This window comes from Lissotriton helveticus, chromosome 7, assembly GCF_964261635.1.
Source record: "Lissotriton helveticus chromosome 7, aLisHel1.1, whole genome shotgun sequence".
NCBI lineage: Eukaryota > Metazoa > Chordata > Amphibia > Caudata > Salamandridae > Lissotriton > Lissotriton helveticus.
Window position 1 is genome coordinate 386,816,052 of NC_136068.1, and position 17,253 is coordinate 386,833,304.

The window sequence follows — 17,253 nt, forward strand, 5'->3', positions numbered from 1 at the left end:
ATCCTTGTCCCAGTGTCTAGCAGTGGGATTAGGTAGCCATCTTGTTTGGGCTCAGGACAAGCCGCCCTTCCAAATGAATTCCCTAACTGGAGACAGTGCCAAGCAGGAACCTAGGGCTAATCAACATTGCGTAAGCAGCAGTAACTGAAAGTGTAACCCTGCATGTGTTCTAATGTACAAAAACTTCTGGTGCATAAGGTTGTACTTGCACTACCAGCAATAAGTGTGACATAGGTTAACGTTATTGGTGTAACAAAGTTTGCTTTGCTAGATTCCAAAAATGTTGGTACCCTGGGTTGAAACAGTGGTGCTGTTATTTGAATGAGTGTTATTTGCCAAAACGTCATCTTAATTATTGTGAGGGATGACAGCCCACATCATATATGGGAGTTTTAGTATAGTAATGATCACTCACAGACATAGGTGCACTTGTGTCAGTGAAGTGTATGTGACAATCCCTCCAGACTTATTCTGATTTCTGGATGCTAGGTATAGTACACAAAGTTTCTTCGAAAGTAAGCCCACTTCTGTTTTTCGGCTACAAAACCTTGTTGTGTCTTATGACTCATACATCTAAAGTCCCCAATTTAGAGGTGTGGTGGCTGGTATTTAAAAAAAAACAATTTAGAGGTGTGGTGGCTGGTATTTAAAAAAACAAGCATTTGCAAAGCAATAGGTCTCGCATTAAGTTTGAGCTATTGGCATTGCTAAATATTGCAACACCAATTGCATCAAAAGTCTATAAATTGTATGCCAAAAAATGTGTATTTATTTTTGTAGCAATGGTGGCACGCTGCGCTTTAGATGAATATGTTTAACAGTAAAGTGTGCCGTACTGCGATTGCTACAATAGTTAATTGTGGATGCTTTAACAAGTGATGTATGCAGGGACAGCTGGTGGTATGTGTGCCTGGTGGAAGTGTGCACTGCTGGCTGGTGGTGTGTGCCCCTAGTGGAAGTGTGCACTGGCGGCTTGTGGTGTGTGTGCCTGGTGAAAGCGTGCACTGACGGCTGGTGGTGTGTGTGTGTGTGCCTGGAGAAAGCGTGTACTAACGGCTGGTGGTGTGTGTGTGCTTGGTGAAAGCATGCACTGGCGGCTGTGGTGTGTGCCTGGTGAAAGCGTGCACTGATGGCTGGTGGTGTGTGTCTGGTGAAAGCGTGCACTGACAGCTGGTGGTGTGTGTCTGGTGAAAGCGTGCACTGACGGCTGGTGGTGTGTGCCCGGGGAAAGTGTGCACTGACTGTGTGGTTGTGTGTGTGGGTGTGAGAGTGTGCAAGTGTGCACTGACTGTGTGGTTGTGTGTGTGTGGTTGTGTGTGTGTGGTTGTGTCTGTGTGGTTGTGTGTGTGTGGTTGTGTCTGTGTGGTTGTGTCTGTGTGGTTGTGTCTGTGTGGTTGTGTCTGTGTGGTTGTGTCTGTGTGGTTGTGTCTGTGTGGTTGTGTCTGTGTGGTTGTGTCTGTGTGGTTGTGTCTGTGTGGTTGTGTCTGTGTGGTTGTGTCTGTGTGGTTGTGTCTGTGTGGTTGTGTCTGTGTGGTTGTGTCTGTGTGGTTGTGTCTGTGTGGTTGTGTCTGTGTGGTTGTGTCTGTGTGGTTGTGTCTGTGTGGTTGTGTCTGTGTGGTTGTGTCTGTGTGGTTGTGTCTGTGTGGTTGTGTCTGTGTGGTTGTGTGTGTGTGGTTGTGTGTGTGTGGTTGTGTCTGTGTGGTTGTGTCTGTGTGGTTGTGTCTGTGTGGTTGTGTCTGTGTGGTTGTGTCTGTGTGGTTGTGTCTGTGTGGTTGTGTGTGTGGTTGTGTGTGTGTGGTTGTGTGTGTGTGGTTGTGTGCGTGGTTGTGTGCGGTTGCGTGCGTGTGTGGTTGTGTGTGGGTGCGTGTGGTTGTGCGTGACAGTAATACTAAAAGCATCTCAAAATAAAGGAACACAAACATCGAGTTTGTGGAAAGAGAAAGCACGTTGTAAATCAAACGGGCAGCAGGAAAGCATTAACACAACATGTTGTTCGATGTTCTTTGAAAGAGAACATCAAAGAGGCGCTGCTAAAGTGATCGCTTGCGAAAGTGATCTCGGGGCTTAACGAGTATGACGAGATTTGCCATTTGGCACCCCAGCTCCTAAGCGCGCGTCCAAGCACATGCACTGTAGCTCTAGGCTGACCATGGTAGCATTTTTGAGCCCTCACTAAATGTCTCGCCAGACCAGCGCATGCGCTGGGTCAAGCGAGACCTAATAAACCAAACCGGTGTAGACCAAGTGAGAGCACATGCACTTTAGCACTGATCAGCATTGGTAAAGTGCCCAGTCATAAAACCACCACCAAGAGGTCAGAAAAAATACAGGAGGAAGGCAAAATGTTCTGGGACGACCCTGCAAAAAGGGCAGAGTCCAACTGTTACTTTAGAGACATATAGTGAACTCATATCGGTATTCCATCACTCCCATGCAGGTAATGATTCAGAAACATATCAGACTGTTTTCAGAATGCATGGTCTCCATTAGCAGCTACGTAGGATCAACAATCATTTCTGATTGGCAAAATGTGTTCAGTATACAACCCTAACAAGCAGTTGACTGCAATTAGGCCGTGGCATACTAAACACTTCTGACAACCAAAAATTGTGGAATTACCTTATACTTTCCAGATAGACAACAAAAATGATTTTCACTTAACTAATTTCTTTGCTTTTAAACTGGTGACAACAACATATATAAACTTTAAGGATCAGTTTTCAAGAGCTGTGAAACAGACTGGACACAGCCTTGTGCACTCTGTAGTCACCTTACCCTCGAGTCTCCTGGCCCAAGTACATTGCGAGTCAACCAATGCAATAAGTGCTGATATTCAAACCTGAGTGCCCAAGTAACTGAACAGAGATATATAAAAAAAATTCAGACCAACACACATTTCTGTGCAAAGAGAAGCTTAAAAGGCAACATCTAATTCGTTGTAGTGGCATTTAACCTGGTTTGGGGCATTTTCAAAGTAGCTTGAACCAAAATCTAATAGACCTAAAATCCTGACTTTTAAATCTAAGATAGTTCTGGCTTTCCAAAGGGGATCGGCTTTAAAGAAAGAATTTAAGTAGTGGGCTTTTCAGAAAAAAACCTGCCAGCTCTTATCATGACCTCAGTCATCCATGTAAGAGTAAAATATGAACTCGAATGCCCAAACTTGAGACTATTACGGTCAGGCCCCATATGATCTTCCTCAAGCTTCATCTTGTTAGATAATGATCATTTGGTGCTCTTTCTCTGACAATTTTACCATGGTCATTAAACTAATTTATAAGTGCCTGCTATATGACTGTTCCTTCATAGTGAACCTGGTAGACTAGGTCTCCCTACTCAAATCTCCTATGTCTTGGAGATTTCACCATCTGGCCAAACTCCTCTGTATTCAAGGGGCCATGGGGCTCATTACTAACTGGTTCAAAGCCTATGTTTGAGGATACAGTCTATAAAACTTGTCACATTTAAATCTTGCATTTTATAGTTCATAGGTAAATATCCGTTGATCCACTCGTTGCTATTGGCTGATCCGATTACTATGCCATACCATTTTCTCTCCCTGAACCAAAAACTGCTAGAACATGTATGAAGAAAAAAAAATCGCTCAAAACATTAGCAATAGAGCCAGACAAAAAAAACTGCTTTAGTCCTTCCACAAGAGAACGAGAAATAGAATTTAAGTAGTCAGCTTTTCAGCAGAAATTCATTCTGCCAGCTCATAGCAGGACTTCAGTAATTCATGTAAGAAATAAAATATGAACACAGATGTCCAAACATGAGACAACTATGGTCAGGCACCCATATTCCTTGAGTTCCATATTCTCAGACAAGATCATTTGGGACCTTACTCTGCCAGTTTTACCATTGTCTTTCAGCTACTTTACAGGTGCCCCCTACATTACTGTTCATTCACAGTGATCCTGGTAGACTTGGACTCCCTGCTTAAATCTCCTAGGTCTTGGAGATTTCACTACCTGGTCAAACACCCCTGTAATCTAGGTGCCAGAGGAAACCTTACTAATTTTGAATCATCAGGTTCAAAGCATATAGTTAAGGCTCCAGCCATAAAGATAGTCAAGTTTAGATCTTGTGTTTTATACTATAGATGTAAAGTCAGTTGATCCTCAAATTGCTTTTGTCAGATCAGATTACTTTGGCATACCATTTTCTCATATTAGACCAAAAACTGCAAGACCCTGCATCAAACATTAGTGAAAGATTAGCAATCAACCTGGAAAAAAGGATGCACCAGAAACCTTTATTCTCTATTTCTATCTGCTCGCACCTAAACCTAGCTACGGCTTACTTACTGACTGAATGAGAGACTGTCTGACCAAGAGAGAGACTGACTGACCAAAACAGAGAATGACTGATCAAAAGAGAGACTGACTGACCAAAAGAGACTGACTGACTGGGTGACAGGGAGAGACTGACAGAGAGAGAATTTGGGTCAAATTGTGTTTATGCAATGCCTCTTAAGATTGCTAATATAAATGTATTATCAAAATGTGCTCTTTGTAGTTACATCTACTTTTGAAATACAGCATTGTCGGGTTTAAAACAGGGTTGGTTTTTTTACTTCAAAGTTTGTGAGTACCCATGGTATAGAACGACGTACTAAGATCCAGTAAAGTAAGCGCCCCAGTGCCTCCAGCAATAAGGGTAACTTTAAGCCAAGATGCTCCTTCCGGAGTGATGGTTACGCTTTATAAATGCACAAATCGAATCAAATCAAGCTCTTCCATCACTATCAGAAACGCAGACTCATACTGTGGCCAGGGCGAAAACCTAACTGAGAGTGCTGAAGAGATGATTTACCACCCCATCTCTCTACTTTTTGTTTTACAGCAAAAAACCTGGAAAAACATTCCTTTCCTACTTTCAAAATTACCTAGAGCAACGATATCCAACAGATTTTTTGACCTGCCTTCCAGCTTCATGCTGTTTACAAAATCTTGAGGCAGCCGCTGTGCTGTGAATCGAGGAGAACAGATGTGCACCGGAAGGATGTTGAACATATGTGCACCACAATGAAAGGGATGGCAAGTGTGCGCCTGAAAAGTAAAGGGGAAGTTTACTGCGGGGGAAAAAGAATGAGACAATTGGGCACCAGGAAGTAAGTGGGCCACGTGTGCAATGGGATTTAAGAGTAAGCATGCATTAGGAAAATCGGCCATGTGTACACGGAGGAAAGGAAGGGAACAATCTAGTAATGCGAACGAAGAAGAGACGGGCGTGAAACAGTAACAAGTTTGCAAGGGAAAACGCATATTCTATGAAGGGGGGTCATCGAATCATTAGGAAGGAAGGGTGGTTAAGAGTAAGTAAGGTAAACTCAGGTGTGTAGAATAGAGGGGGCCCGGTGTGCACTGCAGTAAAAAAGGGAGGAGAGCAAAGGAAATTTGAACTACAAAATATTAGCAGATACGCACATAGGAAGGAAAAGGGGCAATTCAGTATAATGAAGGCGTGGGTACAGGTGTGTACTTCCAAGAACGGACTGATTGAGAAAGTGTGCATGGGGTATGTAATGTGCACCAGGAAGTAAATCATTAGGTCAGGTGTGAGACACAGTAAAGGATATATTATTGTGCCTTCGAAAGAGCCCATGCTTTCGCTCAGACACACACCATGGTTCACTTATTATGGTTCAATACCTTCGGCCAAGTAAGGGCTATATAAATCTGAAACAAAATAAAATGTACTACTCCAGTTGAGACATTCAGCCGGTCCCGCAGAAGAATCTCTCGCCCTCCCAACTAACCTGGTAGTTCAGCAGCTCGCTCACATCCATGGTTCGCTCCAAAAAGAGCGGCTGAGGATCGGAATATTTCTTCACCCAGTTAGCGAAGCAGAAGCGCCGGGCATTCAGTTTCATACACAGGCAGCCACACTGCCGTAAAACGAGGCAGCACGGGCGCGACTTACGGGTGAAACGCGTGAGGCACAACACCAATCAAGAGCCACTCTGTCGTGAAGCACGCAGGATTCAGTAATCTGCCGTAGGCGATACGGAGTACAAGCGCAATGTACTTGTCAAAAGAAACCGAAACCAGGAAAAAAAGAACACAGTAAAATGTGGTTACTTAAGTGAAGAGTGAACGTTTAGTTAGACTCGGTTGTGCTCCTTATCCATACATGCCAACATTTTAGGAGAGGGATGTGGGAGATTTAAAATAAACAAGCTCTCGGCATTGTGGCTTAGACACTTTAGTGAGGCAGCACTGCTCAGCAAAACAAAACAAGCTCTCGGCATTGCGTGGTGTGGGGCGGGGGAGGGGCTTCCTTTGAAGTATGATGCCGAGGCTCAGACAAATGGTGTGGGATGAGGCTGGCGATGTGCACGCGCCTGGCTCACATGAACTGTATCCGATCCACAGTTTTGGGTAGACTTTTGAAAGCCTTACTATAAATCGACAAACAAGCACTGCTGTAGTCGAGACCTAAAAATCAAGGACGAAGCGCTTCCACTGAAGCAGTCTAGAAAAAAAGAGTTGTGACTCACGGCCCGTCATCTACGTCATCTATCAACCCAACTGAAGACTAAATGTGTTTGTGAGTCCAGGTGAATTGCATGCATAGGGCACTGGATTGTACAGCCTTGGTTCAGACTGCTTTTCGAGATCGTCTTTATTCGGTCAAGGGCATGATGGTGCGGTCTGAATGAGATGTGAACATCAGATTTTTGGGAATGGAAAAAATGTCCCATGACAGTTTATCAAATCTCACCATTAATCATTAGAAATGTATTTTGGGGCTTTGTGATTTGTTTCTCTGCCTTGCCAACATTCTCACTGGGATGTGCTGGAAACACAGTCAGGCGGTCTACAAAAACTGCCTGGAGCGCTATCCTGTGGCGTGAAAAGCGCAGTGTTTCTCATCCATGTTTTACTGCCTTAGGTATTAAACAATGATAAGTTCAAAACTGTAAACGAGACTACAAGAAAAACAGCTGAATATTGCAACTACTAGGCAGGTATTTGTAGAATTTGGATCCACGTCAAGAGGAGTGTTTCCATACATATCTTTGATAAACACCACAGTAATAGATTTTTCTGGCAAACACAAAATGGTATTCCAAAACCAACCACTGCATGAGTGTATTACGGAGAGTTTATGAACCTATAAAAGATTCATGCTGCAAAACTAATTTGTATGGCACATTACTAACCACTCAAACACAGAGATCAAACACAGCCCACTGAAGCATTAGTGGGAAGTGTCTTTCTTTGGGGGATTTGAATGATATTCAACTTTATCGAACATTTGTTTTCCCAGTCTGGTGAGCGTTATATAAAGGTTTGTGGATGACTATTTTTACAATGCACGATATCCTTCAACATGTGGCTCTGAAGTCACTAGAAAGCTCTCAAAAGACACACTATGTGTGTGGGGATAGGGGACAAGTAAATGATTCCAAACCAATGTTGTCTCTTTTCAGGTCCCCCTCCAATTTTCTAGTGTTTCATATGTCTAGAGGCTGATACCTGTGGCAACACCAAGGGCAGTCACATGTTTGGGTATTTTGAGGATTAAAAAAAAAAAACGATTACTTTTCATTAATGTTATGGCTTGGGCTTATTTGCTACTGAAGTGAAAAGAAGTACTCATAACTATGAAACTGAAGCCGTCTCTGTGAACACTTCTTGAAAAAAGAATATCCACTAGTCGCTTGGAACAAACCACTGACTGCCTAAAAAGTGTAGTCTGCTCACCTCGGGACTCAGGTAGTGGTTGACCCACAAAATGAAGGTTAGGAGAAAATAAGTCTAGCTTGATAAGATGGTAGGGTACACAATCAAAGATGGTGGACGATATATTCAGAAAATCTTTTCACTTGTCACGAACGTTAAATTAAACATTGATGTACAAAGTGAACTGTGAAGATAAACTTCGCACTTACCTTGATGGGTTTATTGAAGTCCGCACTACAGAAAGTATGCAATGGAACACTGAACTTCTTCCAGCAAGGGTTGAGATTATTCTTAATGACCTGCAAGGGTGAAAAAAAAGTTTTATTTATAATATATATATTTATATATATATATAAATTATACACACACAGAGATCGGTAATGGCTAACATTTGAAGATCTTTATTAGCAAGTAGAAGCACAATCTCTCGTTTCACAGCCTAAGCTTGGTATAAAAATTAGTGGTACAAGGTGGACAATTGGGGCATACGTTTGACAGTGAATGAGGCAGGCAACAGCACTGAGCTCAGGATAACAGATGTAACAGCAACAGGCATGGAATATAGCCGCTGATACCACAAAAAGGAGTGAGCTTATTTCTTCTGTACTTCACAGCAGCAAAGTAGAACAAGCATTTGCAATGCAATAGGTCTCGCATTAGGAAACTTTGAGCTATTGGTCTTGTAAATGAATTTTTTTTTATTTATGTGTTGGTTTTGAAAATAGCTAAATTAATAGCTTTGTCATATACAAAGCCAATAGTTATAACTTTCGCAAATGTGACACCTATAGCATTTGTAATGCAACATGTTTTGAATTTACGTGACTTGGATGTATTGATATTACAAATAATGGCTTTTAATTTTTTTAAATAATTAATACTTAAATAAAAGTGATTGTAATTTATAATGGCAATAGCTTAAACTTTTGTACATCATTTTTGTGAGGAGTATGTTCAGTGTATTTTATTGTGACGAAAATCCAAGAACAGAAGTGAAATATGAACATCTTTTTGTGACATTTGTAATAAAGCTTGAAACATTGAGAGAACATATTTGAACCAGTTGTTGTTGAATGGTTGCACAGATTGATGTTGTGGTGGCGACGAGTGATGCTGTGGCGTTCAGTGATGCAGTGGTAGCGCAGTGATGCTGTGGTGGTGCTGAGTGGTGCTGTGGCGGTGCTGAGTGGTGCTGTGGCGGTGCTGAGTGGTGCTGTGGTGGTGCTGAGTGGTGGTACTGAGTGGTGCTGTGGTGGTGCTGAGTGGTGCTGTGGTGGTGCTGAGTGATAATGTGGTGGTGCTGAGTGATAATGTGGTGGTGCTGAGTGATAATGTGGTGGTGCTGAGTGATAATGTGGTGGTGCTGAGTGATAATGTGGTGGTGCTGAGTGATGATGTGGTGGTGCTGAGTGATGATGTGGTGGTGCTGAGTGATGCTGTGGTGGTGCTGAGTGATGCTGTGGTGGTGCTGAGTGATGCTGTGGTGGTGCTGAGTGATGCTGTGGTGGTGCTGAGTGATGGTGTGGTAGTGCTGAGTGTTGCTGTGGTGGTGCTGAGTGGTGCTGTGGTGGTGCTGAGTGATGCTGTGATGCCTAGCAGAAGATGACTGGGAATAAAATATGCCGCCAGCTGGAAAGAGAGGTGTCAAAATAGCCTGGTTACGGTAGTATAAGTGCATGAAATATAGTCAATGGAGGGCTGGGAGATAAACATGAGAAAAAAAAAGCGGCCACGAAATGAAATTAAAAGCCCTTCCTGGGCTCTTGATTGCCCACTGATCTGGCTTCCCCTTCATCATCTATACCAGGCCTGATCACCGAATCCTTAAATAGGATATATTCTCGCAGGTAAGGTAGTTTGCTAGATAACATGAAATCCTGAAAAGCAACCTTTATCATAACAGTAAGTCCATGGGCGTAGCACCGCCTTCTCTCGTCTGCGGCTTTGCTGACGTGCATGATACAAACAGGGCTGTGTTTACTGACTGTCTGGTCTCCGGTGTGCACACTATACAAATAGTGTTGTATTTACAATCTCTGTGTCTGGGGACACCAGGAACATGAAATAAATGGTGACATGTTTACAGTCTGAGCGAATGACTGAGCTTAAAAAAAACACGAAGAAGCCTCGTTGCGTGGAGCCCAGTACTTGGACACACTGCCCTAGGAGCCTTCCTGTGCCAGCAGAAGCTCGAACTGAGGCTCCAATTGTGTTTTGGGCGACGTGCCCAATGGTTGTGACCCGTTCCTAGGTTACAGAGCAGCTGGAGGAAGCCAGAGGAATCTGGTCACGTGACGGCCTGGCGCCAGCCAGTAAGAGTAAAGTGTTTTAAACAATGGCCATGACATCAGGCTGCCTCTGTGTGCTTCGCTCTGGGGTCAATGGCAGCATTGTATTGAACTTGATATGGTGAATTGATAATATTTAAATTTGAGGGTAACAATAAAAGGAGTTTTGTAAACATGATTAGGTTCTGCCTGATATGTGGTAGACCCTGGCCTCCTGGACTAGCCTGTCCTGTAATGCTCAAAAATCTCCAATCATAAATCCAGTGATCTCATTTGAGGACTTCATATTTCATAATGTATTATTGATTGATTGATTGCTTTATTTCGATATGCATATATCATAAAAGCAGTACAAAAGGTAAAAACAGCATGTCGAAAAAAAGTATGACTGTACATTCGGTAAAAGAATAAAACACATTAGATCAGCATAAATTAATTAAAAGAAAGGATTAAATTGAAATGGACAGTCTTCTATGTCTAATCAACCAAGCCCATTTTAAAAACTTGGCAACAGCACAAACAATGGGAGGGGCTGTATTGGTTAAAAGAATCCGGAGGGCGACAGAGTGCTGGCGGGTACCCAATTCTCTGCAGATAGGACCAAGCCAACGTGATCTGGGGCGACCATAGTCCGGGCATTCGAAAAGAAAGTGTGGCACCGTCTCTGGTTTATCAGGACAGAGAGCACAAAAGCGTGATGGGGACTGGGGTTTATTCCACCTGGAGCAGAAGTCGGCCAAGGGTAGGGTTCCTAACCGGAATTTAATGTACAGGGACCGATCCATGGCAATTGTTATTATGTCCATGTACGGCTCATAGGTGACGACATCTTTTAACAGCAGAAAAGCTGCGGTGGTTTTGCAGTGCTGCTGGCTGCTGGTGCGCTTCACACAAACCCACTCCCCAAAAAGTTTTTTTAAGGTCTCCTTTGGGGGAGCGGAGTGGCTATGCCAGCAGGAGTCCAGGCCTAAGTCCCCTAAAAGGTGTTTAATGTCCTTCAGCCATTTAATGCTATGCCAACCGTCGGAGTGCATCACCTCAGCTAGACCATTGGCATAGGGTTTTAGCTCAGGAACCCTCCACAGGCGAGCCCAGAGCAAGAGGGGTCGAAGACGGGCCTGATCCCTTATAGCTTTACAGCCAGTATCCATGAGCACTGGGATAGTCGGACTACTCGATGGAATAGCAAGGAGATCTTTAATGAATTTGTTTTCGGCCTTGCTCAGTAAGTCCACTTTGCCCAGGCCCCACAGTTCGGCACCATAGAGTGACGCAGGGACCACACGTGCTTTGTATATGTCTAGTAGAGGGGCAACACAGTGTTTTGTTGAGTTGTTGAACTCCTTAAGGAGGGCCCCCCCCACCCTTTTGTGGGCCATTGTCATTTTATTGATGTGGGCGGTCCAGCTCATCGCGTCGTTAAGTCGAATTCCCAAGTAGTCGAATTCTGCCACTCTTTCAAGGGGTATGGAGTTCAGAATGGGAGGGCGGCCAAGTTTGCGTGGTGGATGCATAACTAGGTACTTGGTTTTTTCCACGTTGATGACAAGTCCCTTGGTGGTGCAAAAGTCCTGAAAGCGGTTCAATAGTGTCTGGAGACCTTGGGGGGTTTTAGAGATGAGGAGGGTGTCGTCGGCGAACAGTAAGGTTGGAATTTTTACGCCTCCCAGAGTGGGAGCGTCTGCTGGTTCGCCGAGTAGATGGTCTACCACTCCATTGATATAGAGGGAGAATAGTGTGGGGGCCAGGACACAACCCTGCCTTACTCCCCTCTCGACCCTGATCTTGTCGGTCTTTTCCCCGTTCAACCCCCATCTGACCTGGGCATAGGTGTTGTTGTGCAGTTTGATAAGGAGGTTTAGTATATACGGGGGCATCCCTTGTCCGTGAAGCACCCTCCAAAGTTCCTCCCTAGGAACCAGGTCAAAGGCAGTCTTTAGGTCAATAAAGGCCAAGTAAAGACTGCCTTTGCCCAGCTCCACCACCTTCCAGTATAGTAGCAGGAGCCTAAAGACCTGTTTGATAGTTCCTGTGCCTGAACGGAACCCAGCTTGCATATCGGACAGGATGTGGTTATCGTCCACCCATTGTGAGATCCTCCCCAAAATGGCTTTCCCCGCCAGTTTCTGGCTCGAGTCTATTAGGCTTATGGGCCTATAATTCCCAGGTAGATCCCGGCTGCCCTTTTTGTAGATGGGGTCCACCTCCGCACCTCTCCAGGAATCTGGCACAGGGCCTCCCACAACGATTGCATTGAGGAGTGCAGAGATTAGTACCCCCCATTCTTCCGGATATGCTCGGAGGATGTCGCCTGGTAGGCCATCCGGACCAGCTGCTTTTAATGGTACCAAGGTTTTAATCTGCTTTGTGACATCCAAAACAGAAAAAAATTCCAGGTCTTGAACTAGGGTAAAGGGCGGGAGGTTAAAAGGGTCGTTTAGTGGGCCTTCAGCAGCAGAATAAAGTTTTTGGAAGTGGGAGAACCATGTCTGGGCATTGATGGTACAGGTCCTCAGGGTGTCATCGGGACGGTTCCTATTGCCCACCAAGTCCCAAAAACCTTTGGCGTCTTTCCCACGACTGGCAGCCAGGAGGTCCTGCCAGAAATTATCCTCCCACTCCATCTTCGCGTTTTTTTGGCAGAGTGCATAGTGTCTCCTAGCCACCCTAGTCTTGGACGGTAGTTTGGACTTGACTGCTTCAATGAGAAATGACTTCGCCTCCCTGCACTTCTGATTGTACCAGCCCTGTCTAGCTCGTGAGCTTGGTTTCCTTCTGTTCGTGTTAGCTGGAACTACAAAGAGGTCACTAATAGCCTGGGTTATGGTACAAAACCTTGGGGCCACCTCCAGCAACCCATCCTCTTGGGGGTCAAGATTGACTAGGGCTGAGGCAAGAAGCTGCCTGATGGCAGAAGTTTTCTCCTCTGAAAGTGCCAACTTCGCCCACTTTAGCCGCCGTCCACAGTTGGCGACTACTGACAGCTCCCAGGCGGGGTTACGAGAAGTTCTGCTCGCAGTACTAGTTAGCCACCTGTGAGACAAGGTGAGAGAGAGGAGGTTGTGGTCACTCTCGACAGATGGTATAATCACCATGTCCTCCACCATGCTCCACAGGTGTATGTCAAGGAGAAAGTAATCAATCCGTGACGTATGCCCTAGCCTATTGTAGGTATGGGCCCCTGCTTTGTCGGACCTGGTCCTGCCATTGGCAGCCCTCAGACCAAACTCCATAGCTAATGAATTGATCTGGAGGGCCACTTCTGTCCACTTTTTGATGGGACTGAGTTCAAGGGACGGAATCCCCCACCTAATGTCATGTTCCTCTTGATCAGTTAGAATTTCGAGGTCCAGGGGCTCAAAGGTACAATTGAAATCGCCCGACAACAGGGTACAAGACCTATGAGGTGACGAGCGAAGCTGGGCATCTAGACAGGCTATTACTGGGGATTCTCTACCCCCCTTTGTGCCTCGGGCGTAAATGTTAAAAATATTTAGGATGACTCGACCCTGGGAATTTTTCAGCAATATATTGAGGAGATCCGGGCATTTGGTATCCCGCTCCACCACCCTGCAGTTGAGTTCTGAAGCCACCCAAATTAAGAGGCCACCCGAAGGGCGGCCCCTACCAGTTGCACTATGAACTGCTGGCAAAAAGTGGGTGGAATATCCTGCCTTGTGCAGGGGCACCCCACTCCAGGTTTCCTGGAACAGGCATATGGAGTATTGCTCCACTAGCGCGTTCCAGTCCGGCAGCGCTAGCTTCCTCTCGAGGCCCGCCACATTCCAGCTGAAAACCCTAATCGAGGGGACCGTCACAGCCGTAATGCTACAGTCCTCGACAGGGTGCAGCGTGTCCACAACACCCACACCAGGGAGGCTAACCAGAAGGTCAGAAGATGCCCCGGTCTCCCCTTGCTCTTTTACCAACTCGGCAGTAGCCTGGCTTTGAGATGTAGTCAAGGGGCTACGGGTTTTAAGGAGGGGTGTAGGCTCGGCAGCAGGACTCAAAACCACAAGGGCCTCCCCGGGAGCGTCACAGAGTCAGCAACCCCAGGAACCCCAATTCTGTATCACTGGAGCTGGATATAACTGCTGTGAGAAGACTCCCGGGGAAGGGTGGCCGTGGACGATGTTTTCTACGAGAAATTGGCCCCCAGGACTGCTATTATAGGGGAGTTGTCCAAGGTGGATGGTAGGAGTGGTCGTGATAGTCCGTGGGTAGAAGAATGTTAAGTCGACTACATCGACACCCGTTCCAGCCGTGGATCGCCCTTGGGAGCATATCAAATGGGCGACTCTTGCGTCTTGGAAATTAACCACCACACAATCCCCTTCAAGAGATTTTTTCCCGTGTCCAATCCATCCCACCCTGCGTACGCCAAGAATTATGCCATCCACTCCCGGAGGGAGGGGCCTGTTGATTTTCAGCCAATGGATGACCTTATTCTTAAGCGCCTGGTGGTTTTCCTGCTGGGTACTCCTAATAGGGGGGACTTTGGTGAGGACAACAACAAATGGGTGGCACTCAGGGGGGAGGTTAACTGGGGGACACTTTCGTGTAGGTTTCTGCGAAGAAGCCAATGGAGAAGGGTTTTTGGGCGGAAGGGTGGTGGGTTTAGCCTTAAGGGTTGTCGCTGTACCACCAGTTTTGGCGTGTAAAGCGGCCCCAGGTTGTGAAGTTGGGCCCGTCCCTCCCTTCTGGTGTTTCCTTTGGCCTAGGTTAGGGACAGGAGTTGTTACAACTGGGGGAGGAATAGCATGCACTTGGGCAGCTTGAGTGGAGACAATCGGCCTTGTCTGCCTCGGGCCATCCTGGGAGGCGACCGAGGAAGCGTTCCCAGAAGCTGGTCGCTTGGGCGGCTGTGTCAACTGTTCTACTGGAGGATGACTCACTAAAGCCTCTTTCCCAGTGTTCCTGTCTGTCCTGTCCTCGCTGGGCTTCGGCTGTAGTTTGAACAGGGTTTTCAGGGAAAAGAAATTGTCCCTGGTGACCTGTTCAAAACGGTCAAGCCTGTCCCCCAACCTTTTGACTTGGTCAATAAGTGGTACCAAAAGAGACCTGACCAGTTTCTCGATCGGCTCCAGAAAGAGACCCTTGTTGACTAGGTCAGGTACTGCTGGGACCAGCAGGGGGGGTAGCACTGTGTCAGCTGCGATTGGAGGGGCATTAGAGTTCCCAGATGGTGCAGGTCCTCCGGCACCTGAAAGAGCAGAGCCCCTCTGGGGCTGATACCTGGCGTGCTTAACAAGCGTAGGGTGACAGCCCTTTCGGAAGATATTTGCCTTTTTCCCCTTCCTTTTCGTTGGCCCCTGAATGGATCGAGACTTGGACTGAAGTTGTGGATCGGGTGTGGGAGCGTCAGGGCAGGATTGGGATAGAACACCAGGAAAGCTGGCTATGGGAAGGTCGGGGCAGGACTCCACAGCCACGGTACAAGGGCTGACGAGGAGAGGATCAATCAGCAAACTTTCTACCCCATCTATTCCAACCTCTATTGGTGCAATATGTGAATCCCCAGGTAGATCCCCAAACAGGGGTGCGGGGGAAATGGAGGTTTGTGAGGACATCCCTAATGCCGAAGAAGGACTTTTGGAAGGGGGGAAGTCCAAAGAGAGGCGCCGTTGTGATATAGCGATCTCATTGTCTATAACAGCCGCCACCCTGGTGAGGAATTTGTCCATAGAGCCGAACATGGCACCCCCTGGGGCACTTTCACCGCCGCCCCTCAAGGCCTTACCGGAGCGGGTTGACATGCTGGATTCCAGGCCTACAGTGAAGCACCACGAACTGAGACCTGTTGCAGTGGATGTAAGGGAGGTGGCCCTGCCCTGCCTCCTCCTGCCCCGGACGGCCACAGACGGCCCGCCCTTTGCTCGGGCTTCGCTCGGTGCCCCGCTCGCGTCCCGCGGAGCGCCAGACAGAGCGTAAAGTAGAAAAGAGTTGCAGGCGGGGGGCGTGGCTGGTGGTGGGTGCGTCCGCTAGCGCACCTGTGAGAGCAGGGACTCCTGGGTCTTTGAGTCCCTGCTGAACGCCAACGCCAGGAAACAGCCTCCGCCCTCTTGGAGCCGCGAAGCGGCACCCGCAGAGCGGGTGCGGCGAGCGGTGACAGCAGGCGCACAAGGGTGGGTCCCCGGGTCAGCGGGACTCGCTGAGGCTCCGCAACACAACAAACGCCCAATGCAGCTTCCAGGTGGGTCCCAGTAGGCAGAGGAGACTCACGCCTTTTCAGCTTGGCCAGGCGGGGGGCGTGGCTGGTGGTGGGTGCGTCCGCTAGCGCACCTGTGAGAGCAGGGACTCCTGGGTCTTTGAGTCCCTGCTGAACGCCAACGCCAGAAAACAGCCTCCGCCCTCTTGGAGCCGCGAAGCGGCACCCGCGGAGCGGGTGCGGCGAGCGGTGACAGCAGGCGCACAAGGGTGGGTCCCCGGGTCAGCGGGACTCGCTGAGGCTCCGCAACACAACAAACGCCCAATGCAGCTTCCAGGTGGGTTATATAAGTGTACTTTAAATAGGAAAGGAAGAAAGAGAATGGTGATGCTTCGGGTGGTCTGAATTAGAGGGTGCTGGGGAGAGGCCGGCTGGAATAGGGATGGACTGTGCATATGCGAGGGCAGTAATGCAGCATTGTTGAGCCCCTGGAGAGTGTGACAGTGGAAGGGTCCAGCAGTGATGCAGCAGGGGTTTAGATGAAAGCTGAAGCTGAGTGCAGCTATAATAGTCCCACTGGCATTATAAGTTATGTGTTTTTTGCCCTATGCTGCTCCTTTCGAAGGTTGGCGGGAAGAAAATGCTTGTTACGATGGGGAAAAATGTTGAAGCCATGTTAGATTTTGCACCACATCCCTGCTGAAAGCATACACTGTACTTTAAGCACCCCGTCTATATGAAAATGCCCATCTGGGACACCTAAGATGGCTCTTTAATCGAATACATCAACTCTAGAGATCTGTGTGGCCCCCCTGGTCAGAGGTTCTAAACCTGGTGTGGCTCACACAGCCTAAAATCTTTCGGAGTTTTTAAAATGAGTACTTTTTAGTTGGACACCAATAAGGATCCATTATCTTCTAACAGTGTAAAAATACCTCCTTATGGATGAAAATGCATACTAAAATACCTGTTCTATTGTGTGTCTGCCTGGGAGCCGTATTGGAATCACTGTTGTAAAAAAAAAAAAAGCAGCCGCGAAATGAAATTAAAAGCGGACGGAAAATGCTCTCGGCATTGCGGGGGGCGCATTCCTTTGAAGTGAAGCTCTCGGATGTGCGAGCGA

At 46.9% G+C, this 17,253-nt stretch overlaps 1 protein-coding gene across 8 annotated transcripts in view; it reads right to left on the bottom strand.

Moving 5' to 3' along the window:
- LOC144768502 (copine-1-like) overlaps positions 1-17,253 on the bottom strand; it is an 854,409-nt gene that overhangs the window by 316,061 nt on the left and 521,095 nt on the right. For all 8 annotated transcript variants that reach the window (XM_078652218.1, XM_078652221.1, XM_078652215.1 and 5 more), the window contains one exon: positions 7,904-7,993. In XM_078652218.1, coding sequence (XP_078508344.1) covers positions 7,904-7,993 — 90 coding nt within the window. The remainder of the gene's footprint in view (positions 1-7,903; positions 7,994-17,253) is intronic.